Here is a 27,066-nt window from a genome sequence, read left to right on the forward strand (position 1 = left end):
GTAAAAAAAAAACAACAAAAAAAAACTTTACACTTAAACAGCTTGAAACTTTTTAGAATTATAACAAAGCTTTCTCCAAAAATAATCTGTGACTATCATTGAAAGAAATTTCATCAGCTAAATTTAAGCTGTGTAGGTTGAAATAATGTTGAACATTTTTATTTTTTAAATGTCTTTAAAACAAATGATTTCGACATAGAAAAAGAAATTGTGTTTAAATCGTATTAGTTACCAGTGCAAATCGTATTTCAAGTAAAAACACTTTGGTGGACTTGAGTACCATGCAGAAATAGATATCTTCATCAAATATAAATAAAAATGACAAAATAAATGACAAATAAAAGTTTATTATAAATTACAATGTTATTCTATACTCTTAAAGATTACTCTAAAACAGGGGAGGTAATGCAGTTTGTCACTTGGTAACCTGTACTTCTGCTCTTATCAATGGCAGATAGAAAAAAATATAAGACTGTTTTTTTAAATTTACTGAAAAGTCATACGCTAACTTCTGCACGATCATTTAAAAAGTTTTTGATGAGGATATTTATTTCTGCATGATATGTAAATACATCAAAATACTTTTATTTGAAATGCAATTCACTTGTCACTAATACTATATCGGCACCAAAATAATCTCTATTTTTACTATTATATAAAAGGAACTTTATGTGTGTGAGTTTGTTCTCTATGGACTCTAAAACGGATGGGCCAATTTTTTCTTTTTTTTAAATTTCACGTGAAGGTGCTTGATGTGTCTTGAAGTATTCTTAGATAGGTTTTGTATCGGAATACATTTGATAAGTATCAATAATAAGAAAATCCAATTTTGACTAAAGTCAACTTTTATACAACATCTAACATCACAAGTGCATTTGAGAAGTTTTATCATGGCACAAGCAGAAAGACTTGCTGTATAAAATCAACAGTAGGTACTTTTATAAGACAGGCTGCATTTGAAATAAATGTTTCGTTTTAGAGCATAATTGAACCATAATACTTGATTTTTGCATTTTAAACTTTAAATGAGACTATTATTTACAGATAATTTTAAATTCTCTACAGTGTAATGTAGACTATAATGTATTATGCACTATGCAGGAAGAAGGTGAAGCTTCTTAAATTGAGCGGGCAATTAATCGATTTGATTAAAAAATGAGCAATTTCACATTTCGATAGCAAAAGTATGAAAGGGTGGCACATTTGTTGATCCTCATTCAATCCCTGATAATATCGGATCTCCCTGCTAGTCTTATATAAGTATCTTATTTTCTTTCAGTTTTCTAGTGGAAGATTTCATTGGGTATGATACCTTTTAAAATTTTCAGGAATCGGATTTGGAGTAGAGAATGTGAGTTACTGTCTGCACAACCCATGTGAAATCAATGCATACAACTAAATTATGTCCTGTACTGTCATCTAATCTTTAGCCTCTATTCCATCACTGAAATGATGTATCCCTCTGCCTATTCTACAAGTATTTTCCTATTTTAATCGTGGATGCTTTGACGAAGTATAAGACCTTGTACCCCCTTGATATAAATACCCCTGACAAACCCAACAAACAGCAAAATCCCACCCCTACACGGTAAAGATCCCTAGATGTAAAAAAAAGCCTTCTACTCTAATAGTTTCTTCGCCAGAACTGCTAGACTTTGGAACTCCCTTCCGGGTTCCTGCTTTCCCAACTATACCGACATGCAGAAGTTCAAGTGTAATGTGAACAGGCATCTTGTTGCTCAACTCCCTACATAGTATCCCTGCAACATGTCCCTGATAGTAGCCCTCTACATCAAAGTGGCACTTTTGGTCAAGATCAAAGTGTAGTATCTGTTCGTCAGATGCTGCACTTCCATTTCTTGTTCTCTTTCGGTGGAGGAGAAATCCTTCACGACTGAGACAATTTTTATTTTTGTACCTTTTCTCCACGTTAAAAAACGACCCTGGTTTCTAACTCTGTCCCGTAGGGAGGCATAGTAAATAGGTACATCAAAGTGGCACTGTGCCTTGTGTGGAGTGAAAATGGAATTTTAAAAAAATTACTTCTAAATATATCTACATTAATTTCCCTGTAACTGACTCCTAAAGCATTGATATGCCATTTAAACAAAAAGAAAATGATCATTAACATATATTAAGAATTGATATTCAATGCACATTGCATTGTCATTTATTTGAATTTTGGATAACCATGTTTCAACCTCTTTTACTAAATGAAAAATATTTTTCTTAATAATTTCTAGATTTTCAAGAACTTGACAATATGCAACAATTGAAGAAAGATTTGCAGAGTCTTTATTCTCTTCAGGTGAGATTTCAAAATTTGAATGTTGTGAAACATGATTCCTTATTTCTGTATGTTTACTCTGTTTATCACTCTTGGGTTCATAAGGATAAGCTGGTGTAACCTCGGGATGATTGACTGTTATAGAAGGGTTGTTTCAAAGAGTAAAGGGTTTGTAGTTACAGCTAGTTTCAACACATTTTCTGTGAATTAATATGTTGAGATAATGTGCATATTGCTTTTAAAGTATGTATATGAGTTAAAAAAATCTAACACAAACTTATCTCAATCTCATAAATTTATTTCAACCCAACACAGGACTTTTCAAACAAGGTGAGTCTCATTTGAAAAGGCCCATATTGGGTTGAAAAAAATTTATGAGGTTGGGTTAAGTTTGTGCTGTATTTTTTCGTTTAATTCTTATATATATCTGAATAGCCTACCTCGTTTGCAAAGGCTTGTTTTGGGGTTGAAATAAGTTTGAGATTGGATTAAGTTTGTCGTATTCTTTCTTTTAACTTTTATCTTTGCTTTGCATGGAGCTTTCACACTAAGCATTTTCTACAGAAACTAATCATTTTGGATTAACACTGTGTGTGTATATATATATATATATATATATATATATACATATATATAACTACTTCATTTACTCACATAAATTTAATATACGAAAGTGTAGATTTATGCGTAAACTTTAAGTATTTACTTCAAAAGTGCTCAATACGTAGGTAGAGCTAGTTAGTAATTTATAAAATATATATGGCGATTAAGCTACACTGAATATTCTGCGTTTCATCCACTTATAGGATTCGTCAGGCTTATGCGTGGATGAAACGCAGAATATTCAGTGTAGCTTAATCGCCATATATATTTTATAAATTATATAAGGTTTTTTCATGTAAAAACGATACATTAGTGTATGTATTAATGTATAGTTTTTAAATAAAATACTTTGTTAGCTCTTGTAAAACCTATGATTGAGCACTTTATTGATTTGTATCAACTAATTTATGCTATGTATAGAGTGATAGCTTTTTAATTTAGTGACTTATGGAATCTATAAATTCAATTTTAATGAATCCTTGGAAAATTTTAGATATGTGCTTTAGGTGTAGATTAATACCTGGTGTTGTTTGTTTTTACAGTCCTAAGTTTTATTTTCTATTCATTGCTCTATCGGCATAAGGAAGAATGAGAAATCTTATTGTAATAAAATATATGGTAGTACAAAGAAGTACTAAAATCATTAAAGTTATGCCATTTAACAGTTATAAAATACAGCTCATTACTTTGAAAACTTATATGTAGAAAAAGGGAGTCAGGTTTATTATGATGTGTGTGTGTGGGGGGGTATTGTTGAATATTCTTTTTATAAAATATAGATCTATTTTTATTTTTTATTTTCAGGTTGAGTTTGGCAAATATCCTTGTCTTGAAAAATATAAGGAAACTGAATTCAAAGAAGAGATTTTTTGGGATTATGTTAACACAATTACGTCAGGTTCCGATGAAATGGTAAATTACAAAAAAAAAGATAAATTATTAAAAAAAATGTTTTTATTTTGATAACTTTACATAGGCATAATTTTACAAATTACTCATTTCATGCCATTCCCTCGTCTTCGTTGTTGCCATTTTTCTGTTCTTGTACTCTCCAGGCTTCCTTTGCTGAAGTGATCTATTACAAAAAGCCATCTCAAGGAGGTTAGAAAGTATAACGTTATGATAATGCCAACAACCAAAATTAGAAAACTATCTGAAATGTGTAAATAATAACAAATGTTGCGGGGGATGAGATGACAGTGGTTAAATGGTTAACAATGAAATCCTAGGTGTGACAAGTTTGAATCCTGTTTGTTCTACAGAAATATTTTTATTAAAACTCGCATATGACCTTGTGTTAACCTCCTAAAGAGAAAGTGAATTAAATAACACTATCTCATCTAAAAATATCTTCACATATAATTTTCAACTCTTATATTTCTTTATTTTATGTAACAGTGAAACATTAAAGCAGGGCATGTTTCCTCTGTGTGTGCAAATATATATATGTATGAAATTCAGTGTTTCTGTGTTATAAATGGGCTTTCAAAAATAAAGCCTCCTATTTTTTATAATAAAAAAAAGTTGAAGAGTTACAAAGACAGAAGTGGTACTATTAAAATGAACAATCTTTTGTACCCCAGAATTTATTTTTCTATATAGTCATCGCCATTGTCATTGCACTTTTGCCAGGAATTCAATGATGCATCTCTTCTCTGACTCACGTCCATGACAAGGGGTTGCTTTCTTAGTCTCACACCATCAATATCTGCGACAGATTGATGAAACTTTCAGGTCATAAATGCATGTTCAGTCATCATAACAATGTAATTTGCAATCTCCTCTGATCCATTCAGGCAGAATGAAAAATGGGAGGCATTACTTTTAGAACAAACCCTTGTAAAAATTGACATGTCAATAGTTAGAACATTCAAATAAGTTTCAATAAGAGTTACATTTACTTGGCAATTATTTGTTCGGTCCATAAAATAATTGAAATATAGTAGAAGATAAACAACATTCATTTCTTTAAATAGGTTTTCTTTGTTTCATAAATAACATTAAACAAAGACTATCTTGGCAAAGAATGTTAAAAAAAAATAATTTAAATAATTCTTTTTTCATAAAGTATTTCCCAGATTTAAATTAATTACATAAGAATTGTGTAGACTAGGAATTAACAACAAAAAAAATATTTTAGGAAAACATCACCACACTAACAATTTATCTGTTTTTATCTATATTGCATTAGTTTTTAATGGTGAATTAAGCAGCATTTTGTTTTGGACAACCAAAAATGTTAAATTATTTATTTGATTAACGTGTGTGAGCGGTACTACCCCTCCTCAACTCGATCCCAACCTCAATTTTTTTGTTTTCATTGTTTTTATGATTTTTTTTTTTTCAGCGGATTATTATCAAATGGACACTAATCTATTTGATTATCAATAAACAAATGCAAAATCAATATTTAAATATTTGTAGGAGGTGCTCAGTTTCTAGTGAAGTTAAGAAGTAAAACAAAATGTCTTATGCTGGAAATTTATAAACACTAACTAACCATTATGCCAAATCGGCTGCTATTAAAGGTGTCAGTTCTTTTCACTCTGCTGGTATTTTCAGTGCAATTATTGATTATATTTTGTGTCTTTGTAGTAGGGAAAAGCATTTATCAAAACCAATGACAACAAAATCTATCCATAATATATCAACTTTGTTTTGTTAAAACAACCAAAGGTAAAGAGTTTGAAAGAGAAATGTTTAGAGGTCTAGATGAAAAAAGTATTCATGTGGACTTTATGAAAATGTAAATTGTCTATTTTAGTTGTCCATGTGATTTGTATTGCTTGCCGAGATACCAGTAGTCAAAAGTTTGTTTGCCTGTCAAGAGTATGTGTAGCAGTTAGTCACACTTTGTTGTCACTAACAGAATATGGCATAATCATGTTGACACGTCGGCTCTCATTAGATCACTAAAGTTAAGCAACATTGAGCTTGGTCATTACCAGATGGGTAACCTGTTTAGGAAAGCAGACACTGTATGTAGGAAGATGGTGACCCCCTCCTTGCAAGAACTACAAAAACCTAACGTTATTATCTCCTCTGATGGGGTATACATGCAACTGGGGACTGCTTGTGAATTTCATACTCTCATGAAACTTCCTCCTCCGGAGGAAACCGGTTCAACTAGCATAGGGTGAGTGCCATTTCAGTACAGTATTAACTTTAGTTCATTGGATAGTTTGATATTTCAACTTGCAACAGCATTTGGGTTCTCACTTAAATAGATAATGTCAACAGGTACCCGGCGCCCAGGCAAACATTCTGATTGGTTGAAGTCCGATATAGACAGCTAATCAAGATTTAGTATTTTAATTTAATCAGTAATTAAGTAGTTCAACCAAATAAACATTGAATATTTCAGAGATCATTTCTCTGGCCTTGTTGTTATTACTGCTAGCATAGAGGTTCTGTATGTTGCACATTTTTCCATTTTTTTCTATACGATTGATATTATTTACCTTTATTGTATTTTATTACATTTTTTGGTACTTGTACAGTTTAACCAAGACATTAAAAAATCAAATATTCGAAAAATTTTATATTGTACATATGTTATGGAATGAAGTTCTCTGAAAAAAATTTCACTTAATTTCATCAAGTATTTTTTTTTTTTTTTTTTTTTTTTTTACTGCGAAAAAACAATTTGCTATGATACCTAGCAAAAGGTTCGATTTTTAGGAAGAAAAGCTAGTATTAAAGATGGGGAGGGAGTGTCGGTAATTTAAACTAAGTTATCTCCCCGTTGCATGTTCAAAAAATTCAAAGATGGCTACCTTCAACGTGCTGTCATAAAAATGTGTTTTTCCGTTGTAAAAAAAACCCCAAAAAAAACACTCTATCAAATTAAGTGAAATTTTTTTATTTTGAGATCTTCAGTCCGAAATGGATACGTACAATATAATCTTTTTTTCGCTGTTTTCATTTTTTTTATGTCTTGATTAAACTCTACAAGTACCTATTTTTTTCCTTTGAATAAAAAGGATTCACTTTTTATTACTTAATAAGTTTAGAGAATACTTAATTTAAACAAATATCTGTTGTGCATTAATAATTGACTGTTGTTATAATTGTAATTTAACTGAATAACATCTTTTATATTCAGATAAAACAGCACTATCGCAAAATATACCGGTAAGTAACACAAATTTTTTTTTTAAAAGTTAGTACATAATTTTGTAATCTTTTTCTGGTTATAGTCGGCTAACATATTTTCTAATTTCTATCATAGTGCTACCAAAAAGCGGTGACAAGGCAAATCAGTTCCTTCACTTTTATTGTTCATCAGTATTTCTATTGTAAAGTGGAGAAGAAAAGGACATTATTGAAAAATATACAATAAAAATTAACAAAATTATGTACAGCTAAAAATAACACAGTTAATGTTTATTTGCACTTTTAATAACTAAATTAAAATAAGGTTTTTATTTGAAATTTTATGAGGTAATATATGTTTATGAAATTATGAAAAATAAGTTGTTTTTTTTTTAAATTTTAAAAATAAAAGTTTTCTTATATGAATTTACATAATAGATATGTTTATGAAAGTATAAAAATACAATTATTGAAATCGCAATAGAAGTACAGGGTGAAACGATAAATTTGTCACCTTAAAGAAAACAACACTATGGCGTTATTTTAAAATTTTTATTGGAAAAATTAATTCAGGTAACTTGGTTATGTAGTAGAGCTGACATCTATTCGATGTAGCCACCTTCAGCCTCAATCACCGCCTCTATACAAGTCCGGAACTGGGAGCATACCTTTTCCACAAGCGCCAGCGGAGCTTGGCAAATATTCGGCGGATGATAGCAATCAGGCTGGCTTTGGTGTTGTGGGAAGTCATGTTGGTGATGTTCTCGACATATGACTAAACAAAGTAGTCAAGTGGGTTCAGGTTGGGGGAGGAGGAGGGCCAATGAGAGAAAGGGTATAAAGTCATAATACTCCTTCTGAAGCCAAGCCTGTCTCTTTGGACTTGTGGTGTTGACTTTCAAACTGACTGGTATGATGTGGTCCTCACTTGAAACCACACCAAAGACTATAACTTTAACTGGAAACTTTGTTGAACTGTATCCTCAAGTGTTGAACCATTTGGATTTGTATCTTGAGTGTGCTGGCAATATTTTTGTTGTCATAACTTGAATCGGTAGAGAGCATGATTTGTACAGCGGCACATCTCCAATCTTTCTCTTTGAACATGTGTCACTTTCAGACAAGATAGAAGACTCGTATCACTCTTGGGATTTGTACACAACTGGCCAACTAGTAGATGGTCTGTAACAAAAAAAAAAAAAAAAAAAAGCCGGTTTTCATCAAACGAAAATGGATTAATGTTGTCTTTTCTAGGGCGACAATTTTATCGTTCCACCCTGTACTTAAGAACAATAAAAGTGAAGGAACTGATTTGTTTTGTCACCATTTCCAATAATGCTACACTGAAAATTAGGAAGTACGATAGCTGACTATAACTCTGTTTCCTATTCTGACCAGATGCAAGCCGACTTAAACATAAAGTCGACCAAAGTTCTTATTCATGTCCTTCAAGGATACATCCTTGACAACCATTCTGATAGTCTGGACCATTTTTGAGTTAATGGCCTTGTTTCTGTCAGTTTGGTGTATGGTTCAGTGCACTTCTAGGAGATCCATCCTCCCAAGCTTTACCATCTCTCTTTGAGAAGTAGTTTATTACAAATTGCCTGAGTGACTCTATCAGTGAATGACAACAGAGCTGTTCAAACATTTCATGAGTTGGTGTGCACATTCTTTTGTACTGATTTTTCAATCCCATCTTTCCGACCTTGAGTCACATCTTTCCTTCATGGAAGGGAGGTAAATGCGAGCAAAATGCTGATTGACTGGCCGATACAAGTTTCTTGAGACATTGTGTCTATTTGAATGAATTTAAAAAACAATAGGCCAAAGAAACACTATGGACATTTTGTAGTATAGACAACAAAATGAAAAAAGTGTTCAAAAAACAAATATATAACAGAAGGATAAGTAACTCTTCTACTTATCTGGATAAGTTTTTAGTGCTTCAACTTACTTTAAAGTGTTTTTTTAATTTGAAGCACAAATAGTGTTGAGTGTTACTTTGTGTAATGGCTAAGAATGGTTTAAAATACTTACTACATGGTTAACACCTTCTGTTAGGGTTGAACACCTTGTAGTATGACAAAAAGGGTTTGAAATAAGTTTCTTTCTCGCAAAGGTTTAAAGCTAGATGTTCTTCCTAACTTCAATGATTTTATTTGTGATTGACACTAAGTGGATAACCAACCACGGCCAATAGTCCTCACTCAACCAAGTCACTTGGTCAGCTTTTATGACGGACAATACTCACCAAGCTCGTACTTTACAACAGGCATCTGGACATATTACACACACGCCCTCTGAGTAGGCTGCCAATTGGTCCAGGACTGCTTATGGAGTTTTCACAATTAACCTCCATATTTAAAAGCTACCTTCGTCACACAAATTAAAATGAGAAAGTTATTTATTTTATTTAGAAAGTGAAATATTGACTCTCCTGTGAACAAGACGATGTGTACCCTATTGTACATGTGATATTTTTCAGAAATCAAGAGGCTGTACATTCAAAATAAAATTTGCACATAAGGAGCAAACCAGTTAACACAAAGAGTTACTTTTGGCAATAAGTTGCTTACTATTGCAAGACTCGTTTATATAAGTTCATACATTATCAAACAAATAGACTTTTAGTAAATTTCACATAAAAATTTAAGACGGTTCTAACAACTCTTGGGGAGAAGTTGATGAATGTACATGAATTTTATACTTTTTCAGAGTAATTAGGCAGTTATATTATTGTATATTTATAGATTTCAAAAAGAAATTATTTGGTGTCCTATTTATAGGACAGTGGAATGTAATGGGTTAATTCAGTAAATGTAATGGTTTAATTTAATTTTGTGAGGCAGACATTTAATTTTTTTTTATAAGTTGACATTGGATGTGTGGATTAGATGTGGAGACCACATCACCTCACAGGTCGTTTCTTAGAAATGAAAATCAATTTTGTAATCTTCAAAAGGAATAAGAAATGGAACAGAAAACTGTTCCATTTCTTATTTTTTGTCTCCTTGCAGCATTTTCATTTTTAAAATAAGTTATTTTATAGTCTGTTAAAAAAAAAAAAAAAAAAAAACAATTGTTTATGGAAAAAATTTAGTTCATGTTTTGCCAACTCCCGACAAGCTACTGCAAAGCAACTTTGTTTTAAATAAGACATCTTTAGTTACCTCACTATTTACAATCAATTACAGGAAAAAATCTGAAAACAAAAATAGAAAGATTTACTTGTGTGATGTAAGCCCCCCCCCCCCCCCCAGGATATTTTTACTTTTGCGAAAATACAGGCATACATTACACTTTAAAAAATGTTTTTATAATAATTGGAAAAATAAAAAACAAAAAAATAACTCTCTAACTAAATATTTAGAAATTTGAAAAGAATCGGAATCAATATTTAGAACAGAATTGGTAATTGCATTTGAATTAGGAAAAATATTAGAATCTTTCCATCCCTTATCTATATGTTATATATTAATTTTATTGGCTTTTGTCCAGAATTCCTCCTATATTAAAAAAAAAAAGAAAAATCAAGAAAAATCTGTATGATGTATGTATCCGATTAAATGAAAATATAATATTCCAAAAATTACATAAATTGATCAAGTAGTTCCATTTTTATAAAGAAAATCATTTTTAAGCAATCAATAGGAATTTGTCGACATATTACAACAAAAAAATCTTGCAAGTTTCGATTATTGTTGAGTTATCTACCTTGTTTCTTGAGATTATTTTCAAGTTGGTGATATGAGACAGTTGCAACTGTCTTACTCATAAAATTTGATTTTCTAAGTTAAAAATAAAAGTATTTTATCAATTTCCATAATCTTTTGAATATGATATTTTTGTTCTGTCATAAGTATGTACATTATGCAGATGTTTTTTTTTTAACTTTTATTTTTTTAATATAGGGAGAATTCTGGACAAGAACCATTTTATTTAATTCTTGTTGAACAACTAAGAGTAAAAAGTTAGGAATTCAAAAGGTCTAAATGAAGAAAGTGTTGTTTTTGTCCGTATGTGTGTCGACTCGTTGGATATCATAGTTACCGATCCCCTTATGTGTAGAGGAATAATGTATGGTGGTCGCTTGGGCCACCATCCAAGAATGAATACGTGGACATGCCGAGATTATAATACATTTATATATACATTTATTTAATACATATATACATTTTTTTAATACATAATTTATATGTATTTATTTAATACATATATACATTTATTTACAGTAATTGTTACAAGAGTAATGAGAAACGGTTCAATACTGAAGAGGCATGAGAAAACATTACTTGTGTGATAATTCTGAGAGTCTCTTTGTGGGAGTGTGAATGTCTTTTGCGTGTGTACAAAACAAGAGCATAGTTTTGACACATCTGCATGGTTTCATGTCCAAGAGAAAAGGAGGGCAAGTAATATGAAGCGAAAGCGGATTTGAAATGTTAACGCCACCTTACAGCAAATAATGATATTGCCAGAATTAAAGGGTGATAATTAGGTTTACCCTAATGTTACAAGTTTGTGTTCGCTTGTATGTGGAACTTGGTTCCCATAACTTGTATGCGATGGAGTTCAGGAGACTAAGCTGTCGCTATATTTTAGTAATCCACAATTGACGTGTTTGCTCCCAGAGGCAGCCTTTTCTGATTGGTTAAAGTCTGGAATTGACAACCAATCGAGGTAGATTATTTTGATAGAATTAACCAATTAATATTAAGTTTTTCAACCAATAAACATTGAATATTTTACAGAGATCATTTCTTTGATGCTGTTATTACTGCTGGAAATTGTCCTTTTGTAAAAGTTGACTATTGCTGTTTTTAATTCTTTTTATTTGCACAGTCTAAATTAAAGGTATTTCTATTAACCGCCAATGTTGTCTTTATCTATTTTATTAATCTATGGAGAACATATGTTTTTCACTTACCATGATACACCTCTACCTGTTTGTAACAGTTTTGTTTCATATTAATTGAATATTCTGAAGTTGATTGTTAACAGAATGGAAAGCATACTCTTTGTATTTTTATATGAAAACACTTACCTCAATATTAAGAAACATATCGGAGGAATTATATAAAGCCCAATGCTAAATTCTTGACACAAATGTTATTCTAATTGTTATAACCAGATGTGCTCATTTTTTGTTTTTGTGTCAGATTTTATATCTTTTTTGAGCAATTCCTTTTTTGTGTTTTATTGATATTTGAATGATTAGGCAAGACCACTCAGTGAAATTTGGAAACATCTGCTGAACTATGAGAATGGATGAGTAACCTTACATAATATTAGAAAATGTCTGGACCCCTAAACGAGGGGAAAGTGATGTTAAATATAATAGAAGAACGTTATCTAACATAAAGTTTCTTGTCAGATTTTAAGATTCAGATCTAAATAACATCACATCTGACAAATAGATATTTGATTCTACCTAGCCACTTTTAAAAAATATTTTTTTCAAAAGAACTAAATTTGAATGAATAACACCTGTTCTGTTTCTCTATTTCTCTCTCTTGTAGCCTTGCTGATCTTCTGCAGATTCCTCGCATAGAATTTTTATCAAAAATGGTCATCAAAGCTTCCCAAACAGGCAACTGTGAAATTGTTGAAGATATTTGCCAGTGAGTTCATCATTATTATTATTATTATTATTATTATTATCGCCTAGACTAGCATCGCCGATAGAAAATCCATGGTGTTGGTAAAATTATAGTAATTGCAAAAATGACTTGCTTTAGAAACACCTATATTTCTGCGTGTTTTGTAAAGTCGAGTTACCTAACAATAGAAAAACTAAAATGATGACGTTGCAGCTGATTTTTATGCTAAATGGTCATGTGAAAGTAATGTAAATTCTTGAAGTTTGTATGCAAATTGTATGACCCTGGGCTACATAAAAGCAAACCGTTTGAAGAACTGGGGAATTTGTTTGAAGAAGGCAAGCCATTTATCTATACATACTTTATTGTGGTGTGACAAATTATTTACTTGAATCAACATGGAAGATCAAAGAAGATGAAGAAGAAAAGTACAGTTGTGCACTGCTGAAGAAAACTACACCTGGTTTTCTGTCTCTTGTATATTAATTACATTTTGTGAACACTTCATACTATGTTTTTCATCCATACACGACTTAAACATTTCTTGCTTTGTTTCTTGCCATTTTTTTTTTTTTTTTTTTTTTTTTTTTTTTTTTTTCATAATTTTACATTTCATCTAAATTAATTTTAAAATGTGCAACCAATGAATTCTGGATAATGTCAGCTAGATACAATTAGTATTTTTATTGTTTAAAATTAAATTTTGCTCTTTTCTGATTGAAGAATATTAACTTTTTGAATATTTAAAATGCTTTGCTTTTTAATTTTGTGTTTGATATGATTTTATATTGACAATTTTGACAGCAATTTGCTTGAGTGTCAACCAAATGCTGAGACGGCAGATGTCTTGTATAAGGTGTGCCTTCATTTGCTTGAGTTTTTGTCCGAAGAGAACATGAAAGATGGGGATGAAGATGAGAACCAAAATAGTCTTGAAGAACTGAAGTCGAACTTACCTTTGCATATGCACAACATTATCAGCCTTGCGCTCACCACATGTGATGCAAGTAAGTTGGTCCAAACACATTTTTTGTTTGTTATCAAGATTGGTGATAAGAAAGTAATTGTCAAAACCTCACTTTTCTTTTCTCCTCCTCATTCCCTTATTTCTCTTTTGTCTTTTTCTTTCTTCTCTTTCTTCTCATTTTTCTTTTTTATTTTTTCATTTTGTCCCTTTTATTTGTTTTCCTTTTTGATCTATTTCTCTCACCTCTTTTTCTACATCCTTTCCTCACCTTTTTAATTTCTTTTGCAATCCCCTTCTCCTTTCTTTTCTTCTCGTTCCCTCCTTTTCTTCCCTTTCTTTCCTCTCTCCTCATTTTAATGACGTGTGCGAGAAAAAAAATGGCATCTCCATTTTCGGCAATAAACTGTAGATATCCCCGAGACCTATATATTCTATCAGGTGTTTTTGATAAACTTGAACTGAGATAACTCAAGGTTGTGTTAGGTGTCAAAATCAACACCAGTGGAAATAAAGTTCAACTGGAAGCTGCTTTCTCTGACTATTTAAGAAATCCAGTTATTTCCACCTCCAAAGCAACAAAAAAAATCCCTTAATGAATCTGTTGAACATTCAGATAACTCCTGCAGTTGTGATGAAGAACCATCTCAGGATATCTTCAATTATGAGCATCAAGGATAATGGGTTGCTGTCTACTATGACACCAACTTTTACATTGGCCAAGTCATTGAGGTTATATCTGCATCCAGCGCTGTAATAAAAATTTTTATCGCAAACCAAAGGTAGAAAAGATTTTTTTCAATGGCCTTTGTCAGATGACATTGCACAGGTAGAGTCAGCATTTGTTTACGGATGAGGTTTTGAGGTAATGCCAGTTTCAAGTGATGGTAGGATTTGGAGTGTTCTTGATATATTTACCATAGCAGAAGCCTATGAAAGAATTCTGAGAGAAAATCAATAAGGAAAGGAATTGTAGTAAGACCTCTGCCTATAAAATATCTTACTTGTTTGCTTGTCTTTTAAGTTGAAAGTTTTTCAATGCTTGAAAAAAATGACTTGTGACTTTTTGTATAACAAATTTCTAAATCTTGTTGTTGGTCCTTTTTTGGCGAGTTTAAATTTCCCCAAAGTAAAAATATTTCTGTGGCAAAAAGTTTTGTTATTAGAAACAAGGCAAACATTTTTTTTAATTCCTCACCCCCAAATTATTAAAGTTGCAAAGTTTTAAGCTTCTACCTCCAATGGTTACATTTTTACAGTAATTTCAGTAACATATACTTTTGACTCATTTTTTTTTAACCCTCTTTTGCCCTTTTTACCAAATTGTCTGTTCGACTGCTTTTACATGGTCCACAATTGAGTGGTTTTATCAATTTATAATTAAAAGAAAAAATTATCTTGATCTCTGTGTTATGAATCATACTAAAAAGATTCAATACATTAGCTATTGAAATGAAATTGATATGAACAAAGTTGCATGTCCGTGTCATATTTGCACTTTTTCCCCGTTGGTAGTGGGATTTTGCCTAGTGTTTAAGTTGGTTTTATCTAATAATTATTGCTTTCATTAGTATTAATTTTCATTTACCACAAGATGACATTACATTTATAAGGATTTTTCACTTGTTAGTAGCTTACATTTTTAGTTATATACTATGAAATTTGGCTTTTGAACCATGATAGCAAGTTTTCAACTTTCTGACAAACTTTGAACAATCATAATTTGATGGCTAATTGAGCTACCAAAATAAATTTGGTACTTTTGTTTATGGTTTACAAAAATCTATATGACCACATTAATTTTTTTTTAGATGTAATGAAAATAAAATCTTGGTTTGGGATACCTAGTTATATGTTATACAGCATTTCCCTTAACTTCTTTTTCTTTTTGTGTCTTCCACACTTTGGTAACAGGTTGCTTACCAAAATATATCCAACTTGGCAAAAGTACTCTGTTAGCTGCCACTGCCAGTCAACAAATGAAGGTTGCAGAAAATCAGGTATGTCTTCTTTACTTATCCTTCAATATTATTTAAATAAACACTCGGAATTTACTGTCTAAATATACAAACAATAAGTGTTTATAAACACTTGTTTTAGAAATTTGTGTAGATTGGTCATCTTTTAAATCAATGCATTTCAGGTAAAAACGTTATTACATACTTATAGGTCATGTTGAAATTAATATAAATTCTAAAATTTATAAAAATTTATCCAGTTCTAGTAGATGTGCTAGAAGTATTTTTTAACAAAATCAACAATTATGTTCTGTTTAAAAATGGCAGAGCCTTAATTAAAATCAAGGGAGATAAATCAGTTTATCATACTGAATTGATTGCATAACTCTTCCACATTCAAACGTACAATAAAACTTGATAATTCAATAAATTTCTATTTTTACTTGTAATTATTTTATACTGGATTATTTTTTGGAATTTTTGGAATTTATACTAATTTCAACATGAAATATATGTAATGTTTTCAACATGAAATATATGTAATGTTTTCACCTAAAATGCATTCATTTAAAAGATCACTAATCTACACAAGCATCATCTGCTTTTATTTATTTTTGAAGGGATCAACTATAGGTGGACATGTGGATCAAAATGCAGCTCAAATCCGGAACCTGACCGTTCAGTTCAAGGAGGATGCTTTTATTATGGAATCGTCAACTTTTCTTCCATTAATGGCACAGACTGCTTTGCTCAATCCTTTGCTGCAAGACATTGTTCAGGGTAAACATTTTTTTTTTTTGCTGCAAGACATTGTTCGGGGTAAATATATTTTTTTTGTTGCAAGACATTGTTCGGGGTAAATTTTTTTTTTTTTGCTGCAAGACATTGTTCGGGGTAAATTTATTTTTTTTTGCTGCAAGACATTGTTCGAGGTAAATATATTTTTTTTTTGCTGCAAGACATTGTTCGAGGTAAATATATTTTTTTTTTGCTGCAAGACATTGTTCGGGGTAAATATATTTTTTTTTGCTGCAAGACATTGTTCGGGGTAAATATATTTTTTTTTGCTGCAAGACATTGTTCAGAGTAAATGTTAAAATGTTTTTGACTCCTAATGGGATATGACACCAATGATTTTGACGATCATTTTTATAACCACAAGTTATAATAACCAACCAATCAGAAGCTTTTGGATTCAATCAGTTCACCGTCGTCTCTGTCACGAACCTGCATTTGATTCTTTGCCGCCATCTTTGTTACTAGAAATTACTTAACACTCAAGATCGAAACTGCACTGATTCTTCACTGCTATCTTTGTTCAACATAATGTCTCAACACTTAATATTTTTTTGCTACAAGGTATTGTTCAGGGCAAATATATTTTTTTTGCTGCAAGACATTGTTTGGGGTAAATTTATTTTTTTTGCTGCAAGACATTGTTTAGGGTAAATATATTATAAACTCAGAAGTTACATTGACTGAAACGTTGTAAAAATAACACTCAAGATGAGAATATAGTCCAGATAATCCAAATACAAATAATCAGTTCTTGTTTAAAAACTTCAGAAACATAAAGCACAATTAGTTAAAAAGAAAAACAATTTCAAATTAATATATTACACCCATCTGCTCTATCTATGTAGCATTATTTGATTTAATATTTATCACTAAGATACACAACCATTCAATCTATAGTATTGAGCACGTTTGGATTCAGCATCTACCACACTCCAAATATCCACTGTTATTATATAGAACTGCTCCACAGTGAGCTAAATGGGCATTTTAGGGGAAATTCAGATGTGCTGAAGTATAATATAAAAAAGTTAGATTAATTCATTTCTAAAGTCAAATTTTCCAAAGAGTTCATTTTTTATGTCGATTTTAAGCAAGTAACAATAGAAATAGAGTTAAGAATATTATTTTGGTGCTAAATTAAAGGTAAATTTTGGAGCAACTGCATTGAAAAATTTGACCTTTTTTTTTTCTTCATTCTTAAATAGAAAAAATCCAAATATAATGAAAAAATTACAATGTAAAATTTTTTAAAAAATTTAGCTAGCAGCACTGTAACAGAAAAAAGAACTTAACACACACACACACACATAAATGAAGAATACTAATTGATAGGGCTTGAAAGAGAGTAGGAAAAGAAAGCAAAGTAGAAATAACTTTGAATATAAACAAAGCATTAGTTTCAAAATGTTGAAAGAGGAAGAAGGTAAGGCAATCGCAGTGTATTACACTTTCTACTTCTTTCTCTTTGTTTTTATGAACATCACCAAACAGGTGAAAGAGGGAAGGAAGCACTATGCAGCGTTTTGCTGTGGATGACTTTCTTGCTCTTATTTTTTTTTTCTTCTATCTTGCTGACTGGGGTTGACTTAACAAAATTGTAGAAGGGAGGGTGAAACTGGAAGAAGCAAATGATAATGTAGATTCAAGCAAGAGATTTTGATAGTCAAGTTTAAGTTTTCAAGGTGCAATGTTGAGGAGGAGAAATCTGAGAAAAAAAATGATTAAATAAGGTGGCCACACATTATGCTTTGTCAGATGAAAAATTTAGTTGCCTTTATGGATTATTTATTTGAGGAAAATATTCTTGCTGATTTTACCAAATGTAATGCTGTAAACATTGTGTTTCCCAGAAAACAGTTTCTTATCTATTATACAACGCTATAACAAAGCATTGGAGTTATTGCTCTTGGACAACATGATATTTTTGCATTAATGTATACCAAATGTAATAATCTATGATTATTTCATTGCTCCCAGACAACATCAAGTTTCTTGTCTATGTAACACTAACAAAAGAAAATACTATGAAGACTTGTCTTACCCTTTCCCTCTCATAATAATTTGGGATAAATGATGTTGATAATGGTAATAGTCCAAAATGAACATTAAGAAATTTTAAATAAACTTCAGAGTTAGCATTTAGTAATTTGAAAAGAAATGGCCGAATCATCCTCAATTTTATTTCTTAAGGAATGTCTTAGCAATATTTTCTAAATGACTGCATAAATACATAAGAAGTTTCTAAAAATGAGGTTTTTTTTTTGTTATTTTTAAAAAATTTTGGTTTTCCAAAGTAATGTTGAATAAGAATATACCAGCTTTGAGGGTGTTTTTTGTGTACTTTTTTAAATTTGTGTTTATACAAAAACATTTACAAACAACTTTAATTCATATAATAGAGAAGGTATTTCATTTATTGCTTGAATACTGAATGTGAAGAAATTTTATTGATATAAATTTACTTTTAATGCTTAAATTATTTCTTTGACAAATATTTCTCTCCATCCATTTTGACTGAATATGTACCTCTAATATTTTTATACGAAAATGTTTAACAAATTTGTAACTATTTTCTTTTAGTTCCTTCAATGACTGGAAAGACTGCCGATCTAACAGTGTGTGAAGAAACTGATAAAGTTATTAGCAAGAATCCTGAAGTCGATGTAAAATCCCAAAACCATAGCAAACAGACCTTGGAGAATTATGTTGGACAAATTCCCAAGTTGCTGGATTTTTTGAAAATGAACCAAAATATGGAACTTGCTTATCAATACTTGATGCATACTTATTTCACCGCCCTGGAATATTGTAGTATTGTGAATATTCAAGCAGTCAATTTGGTGAGTTCCATTTTTATTTGCTCTTTGTGCTTCAATCTTTCAATCATTTTTAATTACAATTTCACCCGAAACAAGGCACAGTGCCACTTTGATTTAAGGGGCTACTACCAGGGACATAAGTTGCAGGGATACTATGCAGTAGCAATACACATGGACGATAAAACGCTTTGGATAATCACAGATTTCAAGGGGTTTCTGCTAAAATAGCTATATTTTATAAACCAAAGAGCTTTAAGTTTTCAAAATACTACCGTTTTGTTCGGAAATAAATATACTTTCAAATGACTTAATAAATGATAACGTACATTATATTTTTACAAAGTTTTAAATAAATAAAATGATAAAAATGTTAACATCATAAAACGGCGTTTTCGGTAAGATTTTGTAACGAAAGATTTGTAATTGCTTGTACCGCGTTTCTGTTAAGAATTTTTTTTATGAATTTTGGAAACTAGCCAGAAGGAATGTCAATTTTAATATTTTCAGGTGTCCAAAATATATTTGACCACTCGTTTTTTTGTTGTGTTAAAAGATTTCAATATGAGAAGTTTGGAAAATTTTGAAAAAAAATTTCTTCGGACACTCACTTTTAAATAAAACAATCTTTTTTATTATGTTTATCCGTTGAAAGAATAATAGTGTATTGTTTTGTCTTGTGGTACATAGCAATTTAGAAACATGATATCGGGGGGGGGGGGGGTCGTTTTTAGTTTGCATGTAGACTGATGTAGTATTAGTAATAGCATCAGCAGAAGCAATAGCGTGGTGTAAACATGTTTTTTTGTTGATTTTTATTCCAGATCAACCTTTTTTTTTTTTATTGAAAATCTGGTTATAAAAAAAAATTTCTTGCATGTTTAGTTGGAGCTATTTTGTTATCAACCATACAAATATTTAAAAAAATTTGGATAGTAGCCAAATTTAAAAAATATTGTTTCACTTTGAACAACAGAAGATGTGAAATATGATTTTTTTTTTTAGTTCACGTGTACAAGCGGTACAACCCTTAATGAAAAACTAATCTACCCGATTATACAAAAAAAAATGCAAAATCAATATTTAAATATTTGTCGGAGGTGCTCAGTTAAGGAACAAAAGCAGTAGAAAAAGACATTAAATGTAATTAAAAATAAAATCAAATTGATTCAAAATTTGTGAATAATTTTTCAACTTCAACAAGAAGAGTTTTGGTACTTCTACAGTTTATTGCCGAAAATGGAGACGCCATTTTTTCAGGCACCTGTCTTTAAAATCAGAGGGAAAAATCAGTATTTTAAACTATGAGCGAAGTAGGAAATAAATAACAAAAAAATTACAAAAGTGTTTTATTAAAATTGTATTTTCTTAAAGACTTTTAAATGTCTTTACAGTTATATTTTCATACATTTTTATACAATGTTTTGGTTTTCAAATCCTGCTCGCTCAATTTAAACAATTATGAATATGTCGTTTTCATTTTCGTTTTTTAATAAAAAACGTATATATATATATATATATATATATATATATATACACGTTTCATGAAAAACTTCCCCGTTTTCATTAATTAAATCTAAACAGTTCCAATTAACCAATTACGGATATATGTTCACTTTCTTTATTTACTTTTTAGTTCTTTCCGGAAGTAATTGATATTTAGTTTAATTTTTTTTTAATTTTTTTATTTATTTCCTACTTCGACCATAGTTTAAAATACTGATTTCTTCCTGATTTTAATGACAGATGCTGAATAAATGGCTTCTCCATTTTCGGCAATAAACTTTTTTTTTTGTAATATTTAAATAGGTGAGACAAAAAATACTTTACCAAAAGTTTTTCTGTTAGTGATGTCACTTGTTTTAAATAACATTTATTTTTGACTGTTTGTTGTAATTCTTGTAAAGTTTCACAATAGATGTCAAACACTCTTAACAAAAAAAAAAAAACCTCTCTTAATCTTACGTCTAATCCTAGGTACAAGTAGCAAGCCTCCTCCTAAAACCTTAGCCCTAACAATGACGTTAAGTCCGAGTGGCAGAGCTCCTCATTTTACATTAAATTCCAAAATAATTTTTGTTTATCTTTCATTAAAGTTTTTCAAAGTGTTCTCACGTAATTGTCTATAAAGGTAGAATCACATATTTTGGAGAGGTGGTCAGATGTGGAGGGATAACAGAACGCATTAATCTACAATAATACCAAAGAAATATTGCAATATATTCATTTTTAAACAGTCCTAGATTTAGATTTCAGTTTTTTGTGCATAAAATACATTACAATTCAACTTTGAGTTTTCTAACTTCTTTTCTTTTAATGAATACATGGCATTTTTAAGGAATTGCAGCATATTTATGTGCATTTACTCCAGATTATTTGGAAATATTAATTTCTGGAGATTTTCAGTAGCATATTCTAGTTCCTTGCACAGAAATACACTTTCATAGCAAATTTCATTGCTTCATCTTGTGTTTTAACAAAGATATAACATTTTTACTGAAAAAGTAGTGTAAAAAATGTGACAAAACGTATATGGTCATAAAGAGGGGAAAAATATCCAAACGTGTGAGGCACAAAAATAGTCATAGCTTCCTTAATTTTAATTGGATTTTTAAAATTTAAAAGATTCTTTCTTGACTCATCAAATATACACTTATATGGTAAATTTCATTGCTTAGTCTTGTGTTTTAACAAAGATATAGCATTTTTACTGAAAAAGTAGTGTAACAAATGTAACAGAACGCATATGGTCTTAAAGAGGGAAAAATATCCAAACACGCAGGGAATAAAAATAGTCATAACTTCCTTGATTTTAATTGGATTTAAAAAAATTTAAAAAGATGCTTTCTTAGCTTATCAAGCTCTTTCTATATATATATATATATATATATATATATATATATATATATATATCAATATTGAAATATTTAAAGCCATTTCAATTTTTTTTCATGTGTATTGCTATATGTAGGGAGTTGAGCAGCAAGATGTTTGTTTACATTACACTTGAACTTCAGCATGTCAGTACAGTTGGGAAAGCAGGGACCGGAAGGGAGTTCCAAAGTCTAGCTGTTCTGGGGAAGAAACTATTAGAGTAGAAGGTTTTCTTACATCTATGGATCTCTACTGTATAGGGGTGGAATTTTGCTGCTTGTTGGGTTTGTTGGGGGTATTTATGTCGAGGGGGGTACAAGGGCTTGTAGTTCGTCAGGACATCCATCATTTAAAATTGTTTTCTATATATATATATAAAAGCGAAAATGTATGTTTGTGTGTATGTTTGGATGTCAGCTAAAAACTTTCGACAGACGCGACGAAAATTCACTAACTCGGTATCACATCGAAGTTCCATCCTTTGGTCAAAAAATATCGAAAAATTGTCCAAAAACGTTAACTTTTTCACCTCAAAATTGACAATTTTCGACAGGGTGGGAAGTCAACAAAAACGGTCCTCTCGTGACAATGACCGATTCTACGCATGCGTCAGATGACGTCGTGACCTGATTTACTTTAAATAGTTGAAAAACCGAACAAATTTTGTGAACGTCGCCTTAGCTCAGTTCGATTCAATATGTAAACCTTCAATATGTAAACGTTTTGGGTTCGAATCGTGGTGTGAAATGTTTTTTTTTTTTTCCGATTTTTTAAATTTTAATATCGAAACAGGCTTATTTAAGCCATTTTTCACGTGTTCGTTTTCTGTTTTCATCGTTCGTTTTCCTTACGTTAGTTTTTTTTGTGTTTTTTTTCCCCCGCTTAGTGTTAACGTTGTTTTCTTTTTTTTACTTCGCTTATAACAAACAAACCTACGTCGTCGTCACGCTCAACGACTTCCGGCCGCGCACCTGCCAATTTGGTTTTTAAATAAATTCAAACATCTTTCACTAACTCATTCTGGCTGGCCGATTTTATTTTCAAACTTCGTCTCAGGGCTTCGGGTTCGATCATACTTATGTTTTCATGTTCTTCTGATTTTATACTATACAGCAGAGCCTGCACTGGATGTCTCCCTCCACTATACACAGTCAAAAGCTTGGTCAGAATGAAATCTATTAGTCTTGAGATGTTGGTTTAGAGTATTTAATCATCTTTATTTAAGCCATACTCTTGGCCTTTTCCCAGCGGCCTGTTTTCACGATGTTATTGTTGATTGCATTCCAGTACATGTCCATATCAGTACAGATTTTCCTTTCATTTTGTTAGAGATCATCAGGACCTCAAATGGTTGGCATGACTTTACAGGCATGATCAAGTCCGGTCAGAACTTTAGTTCAATGAAACCATTTTGTCTTCATGACTGATACTACCACACTTTTTGCCATCCATCATCAACAGCCAGTACTCGGAGTCATATAAAACAACAGTTCATACTATAGTCATGTAAATTTGGGACTTGAGTCAAAGGACACCAGTGGCAGGACGCCATTTTAGCTATTTAGCATTGATCCAAGCAGTGATTTCATCCAGAATACTAATTGCTGCTGATAATTTAACCTAAATATTTGAAACTATTCATTCGGGAGAAAATCCTTCGATGACTACAAATATATATATATATATATATATATATATATATATATATTTCTCAGTATTAAATGGTCCACATGCCATAAAAGAGAATTGTGTCACAAAAAAACAGTTCTGAATGTGGGAAGTATTGTTGGACAAAGTGTTTACTGCAGATCACCACATCGAAATCAATCTTTCCTTGATCTTTTCACCATTTTATTTTAAAAACTTTTTTTATCTGTTATCTACTTTCCACCCATGTTAGGCCCTGAGTATAACCTTAAAAATATCCATTTGGGGACTATTGTGATTGTCTCTTAGTTACTATTGCTCTCGTGTACACTTTGGTCCAGAATGGTAATACCTATTAAGGCATTTGGTGCTACACTATCAGGCTGTTTAAAGATACTGTTTCCTGAACAAAACTGCACTAAACATTGATGCTATTTTTTTCTTTTCCCTTTGCAAAACTCAATCATGCTCTACAAAATCAACTTTTTTTTTTCATATCTACTTCCCAACCATATAAACTAGTCAAACTGTTTATCTCAACATAATTTTAGATATCACATAGAATTGTCAGTAAAGAAAGGTGAAGCTGTCACTTAGTTGTCATTATTCTCATGCCTACTCTCACCTGATTTGTATTACTTGTTGGAATCCTATATAAGGGTTAAATAGAGCCAATCATTTGCAGACTATTTATAAATATTTATCTACAAAAAACTAATCTATAAATATTTGAAGATATTAACCACGTTTACCAAAATCGTTGAATTCAACATAAACCCCCCCCCCCAAAAAAAAGGATTGATATGCCACAAAAACATCAATTATATTTGATGTTAAGAGCTTGAAGCTTTTAAACAGAATGATTTAAATCCATATTGAATGTTATATACAATGAAACTAATTGATGTTTTCTTTTTATCTTTTTAGGATAAGACTCTTATAAAAGATTTGCAAGACGTGCTTTCTCAACTGAATTATCAAGGAATATCCACTCAGTTAATTATTAATCTTCTACAAAAGGTAATTTACATCTACGTTTTCACAACTGTGTTTATAGATCTTATTTTACTGTCCTTTCTCTTTCCTTTTCTCTGCTTTTTTTATACCATTCTATACTTTAAAAAAATGTTGCTTTTTTAATGCATAAACAAGATTCATACATGAAGGTAGTTGATTGGATGTGAAATATCTTCAACCACTCTTGTAACAATTTTCAGATGTGACTTGTACATTAGTTTACCCAAAGTGGATTTTCCTTTTTCCTTTTTTTTTTTTTCCCCTTTTTCCTATCTGTTATCTTTTTTCTATCGTCTTTTTTTCTTTTCTATTCTTGTTCTTTTTCATTCTTTTTCTTTATTTTTCTCCTTTCTGTTTTTGCGTGACTTTTCTCTTTTTTCTCTCTTTATTTATTTTTCTTTTAACATGTTAGTTACGCATTGGCCATGGCAGTATGAATTTATTTTCCCCACAAAATTCTATTGTTTATGCTGGTTGTGATGATGTGCCAGTGTTTGTGGTCATCATTGAACAGGTCATTTCAAGGCTTGAGTCGAGTATATCCTGTTATTTAACTCAATCGCATGATATTCGGAAAAATCGAAAATTTTCAATAACAAACTACATGATTGGTCTATTCTTAAAACTTGAAACCTCATGTTTTTTCACTCTAACAAATCTGCATAACAGAAAATTTTATTTATAGAACTTGAATTGTTTACTCTATTAATTACCTTAAATATGTGTGAAAGAGACTTACTCAGTTATAAAGAACAGGATTTGTGTGTGTCTGGTGAAAAGAGAAATATAACTGGCATTAATACTCATCTTTTGCAAATACTTTATCGTTTAAGATTGTTGGTGAAGATTGCTTAAATGTACAAAAATGCGGAAAGTTGTATTACAACAGGGCTCTACATTGCGAGTGAAACAGTCGCATTTGCAAGTGATTTTTCAAAATGGCGGCTAGAAATAATGAAACGCTCATCTTTTGGCGATTGTATTTCTTTCATTGACAATCTTCCAAAGCTCACTACTGAATGAAAAATATCTTTTCAACTTTTTATTTTTTTTAATGAAACGAACAAAGTTAAATTATTTAAACAATGAAAGTTTAATAGAATAATTTACTCTTTTTTTTTAAACAAAGGCTGTTTAAAAAAATATCTGAAAAAATTAGAATGTTTGTACCTTCAAATATCAACATAAAATTTGTTGTATATTTAGAATTACACTTATTAAAAAAAACACAGAAAAATCATTTTGATATACATCCTCGTCACAGAATGAAGATGTCATATTCTAAAAATCATATGGGTTTCGCTAGTAACTTTTCTATTTAGCTAGTAACCGAAAATATTTAGTTGTCAAAGGTCAGCTAAAGGTAAGTTTGTCCATAGAGCCCTGTACAATAAACAGCACATTTAGTGAAAGCTTTAATAGGAATACATCAGTATTCTGTATTGAGTTTGATGCTTTTCATTCATGTCTTAGAAGCCTTGTTCAAGGAGTTCCATACAGTTTGTTTGGAAGAGATGCTATATGCTGATGATTTAGTACTTGTGTTACAAGAACAGGTCTCCTTTTCTTGTAAGTAAAAATAGATCGAGATTTGAACTTGGTAAGCTAGGTTTGGAATTGGGTTCAGGAAAGAGATTCAGAAGGAATTCGATTGCTTAGAGATGTTATTGTAAAAAGGAATTTTGATTGTTTAGAGATGTTATTGTAAAAAGGAATTTTGATTGTTTAGAGATGTTATTGTAAAAAGGAATTTTGATTGTTTAGAGATGTTATTGTAAAAAGGAATTTTGATTGTTTAGAGATGTTATTGTAAAAAGGAATTTTGATTGTTTAGAGATGTTATTGTAAAAAGGAATTTTGATTGTTTAGAGATGTTATTGTAAAAAGGAATTTTGATTGTTTAGAGATGTTATTGTAAAAAGGAATTTTGATTGTTTAGAGATGTTATTGTAAAAAGGAATTTTGATTGTTTAGAGATGTTATTGTAAAAAGGAATTTTGATTGTTTAGAGATGTTATTGTAAAAAGGAATTTTGATTGTTTAGAGATGTTATTGTAAAAAGGAATTTTGATTGTTTAGAGATGTTATTGTAAAAAGGAATTTTGATTGTTTAGAGATGTTATTGTAAAAAGGAATTTTGATTGTTTAGAGATGTTATTGTAAAAGGAATTTTGATTGTTTAGAGATGTTATTGTAAAAAGGAATCTTGATTGTTGAATTCTTTTTTATGAAAACTGAATTAAAATAAGGTCATCTAGAAGTGATCAATAGAAAATGAGAAACATATTGAAAAATAGGTTAGGCCGAAAATAAGTTAGAGAATTCTCGTCTGCAGACATGTGTGAGCAGTGCATGTTTTAGCTACGTGAGTTCAGGCCACGGGATCGATCGAGCACGTTTTTGG

The 27,066-nt window shown here is 30.7% G+C and overlaps 1 protein-coding gene across 1 annotated transcript in view; it reads left to right on the forward strand.

Moving 5' to 3' along the window:
• Positions 1-27,066, forward strand: part of LOC145243965 (kinetochore-associated protein 1-like) — a 208,545-nt gene that overhangs the window by 114,390 nt on the left and 67,089 nt on the right. The window contains exons 31-39 of the mRNA XM_080107095.1: positions 2,244-2,308; positions 3,695-3,802; positions 6,996-7,024; positions 12,508-12,609; positions 13,393-13,595; positions 15,467-15,552; positions 16,131-16,290; positions 18,889-19,148; positions 24,573-24,665. Coding sequence (XP_079963221.1) covers positions 2,244-2,308; positions 3,695-3,802; positions 6,996-7,024; positions 12,508-12,609; positions 13,393-13,595; positions 15,467-15,552; positions 16,131-16,290; positions 18,889-19,148; positions 24,573-24,665 — 1,106 coding nt within the window. The remainder of the gene's footprint in view (positions 1-2,243; positions 2,309-3,694; positions 3,803-6,995; positions 7,025-12,507; positions 12,610-13,392; positions 13,596-15,466; positions 15,553-16,130; positions 16,291-18,888; positions 19,149-24,572; positions 24,666-27,066) is intronic.

This window comes from Euprymna scolopes, chromosome 22, assembly GCF_053919585.1.
Source record: "Euprymna scolopes isolate OS-2025 chromosome 22, ASM5391958v1, whole genome shotgun sequence".
Taxonomy (NCBI): domain Eukaryota; kingdom Metazoa; phylum Mollusca; class Cephalopoda; order Sepiida; family Sepiolidae; genus Euprymna; species Euprymna scolopes.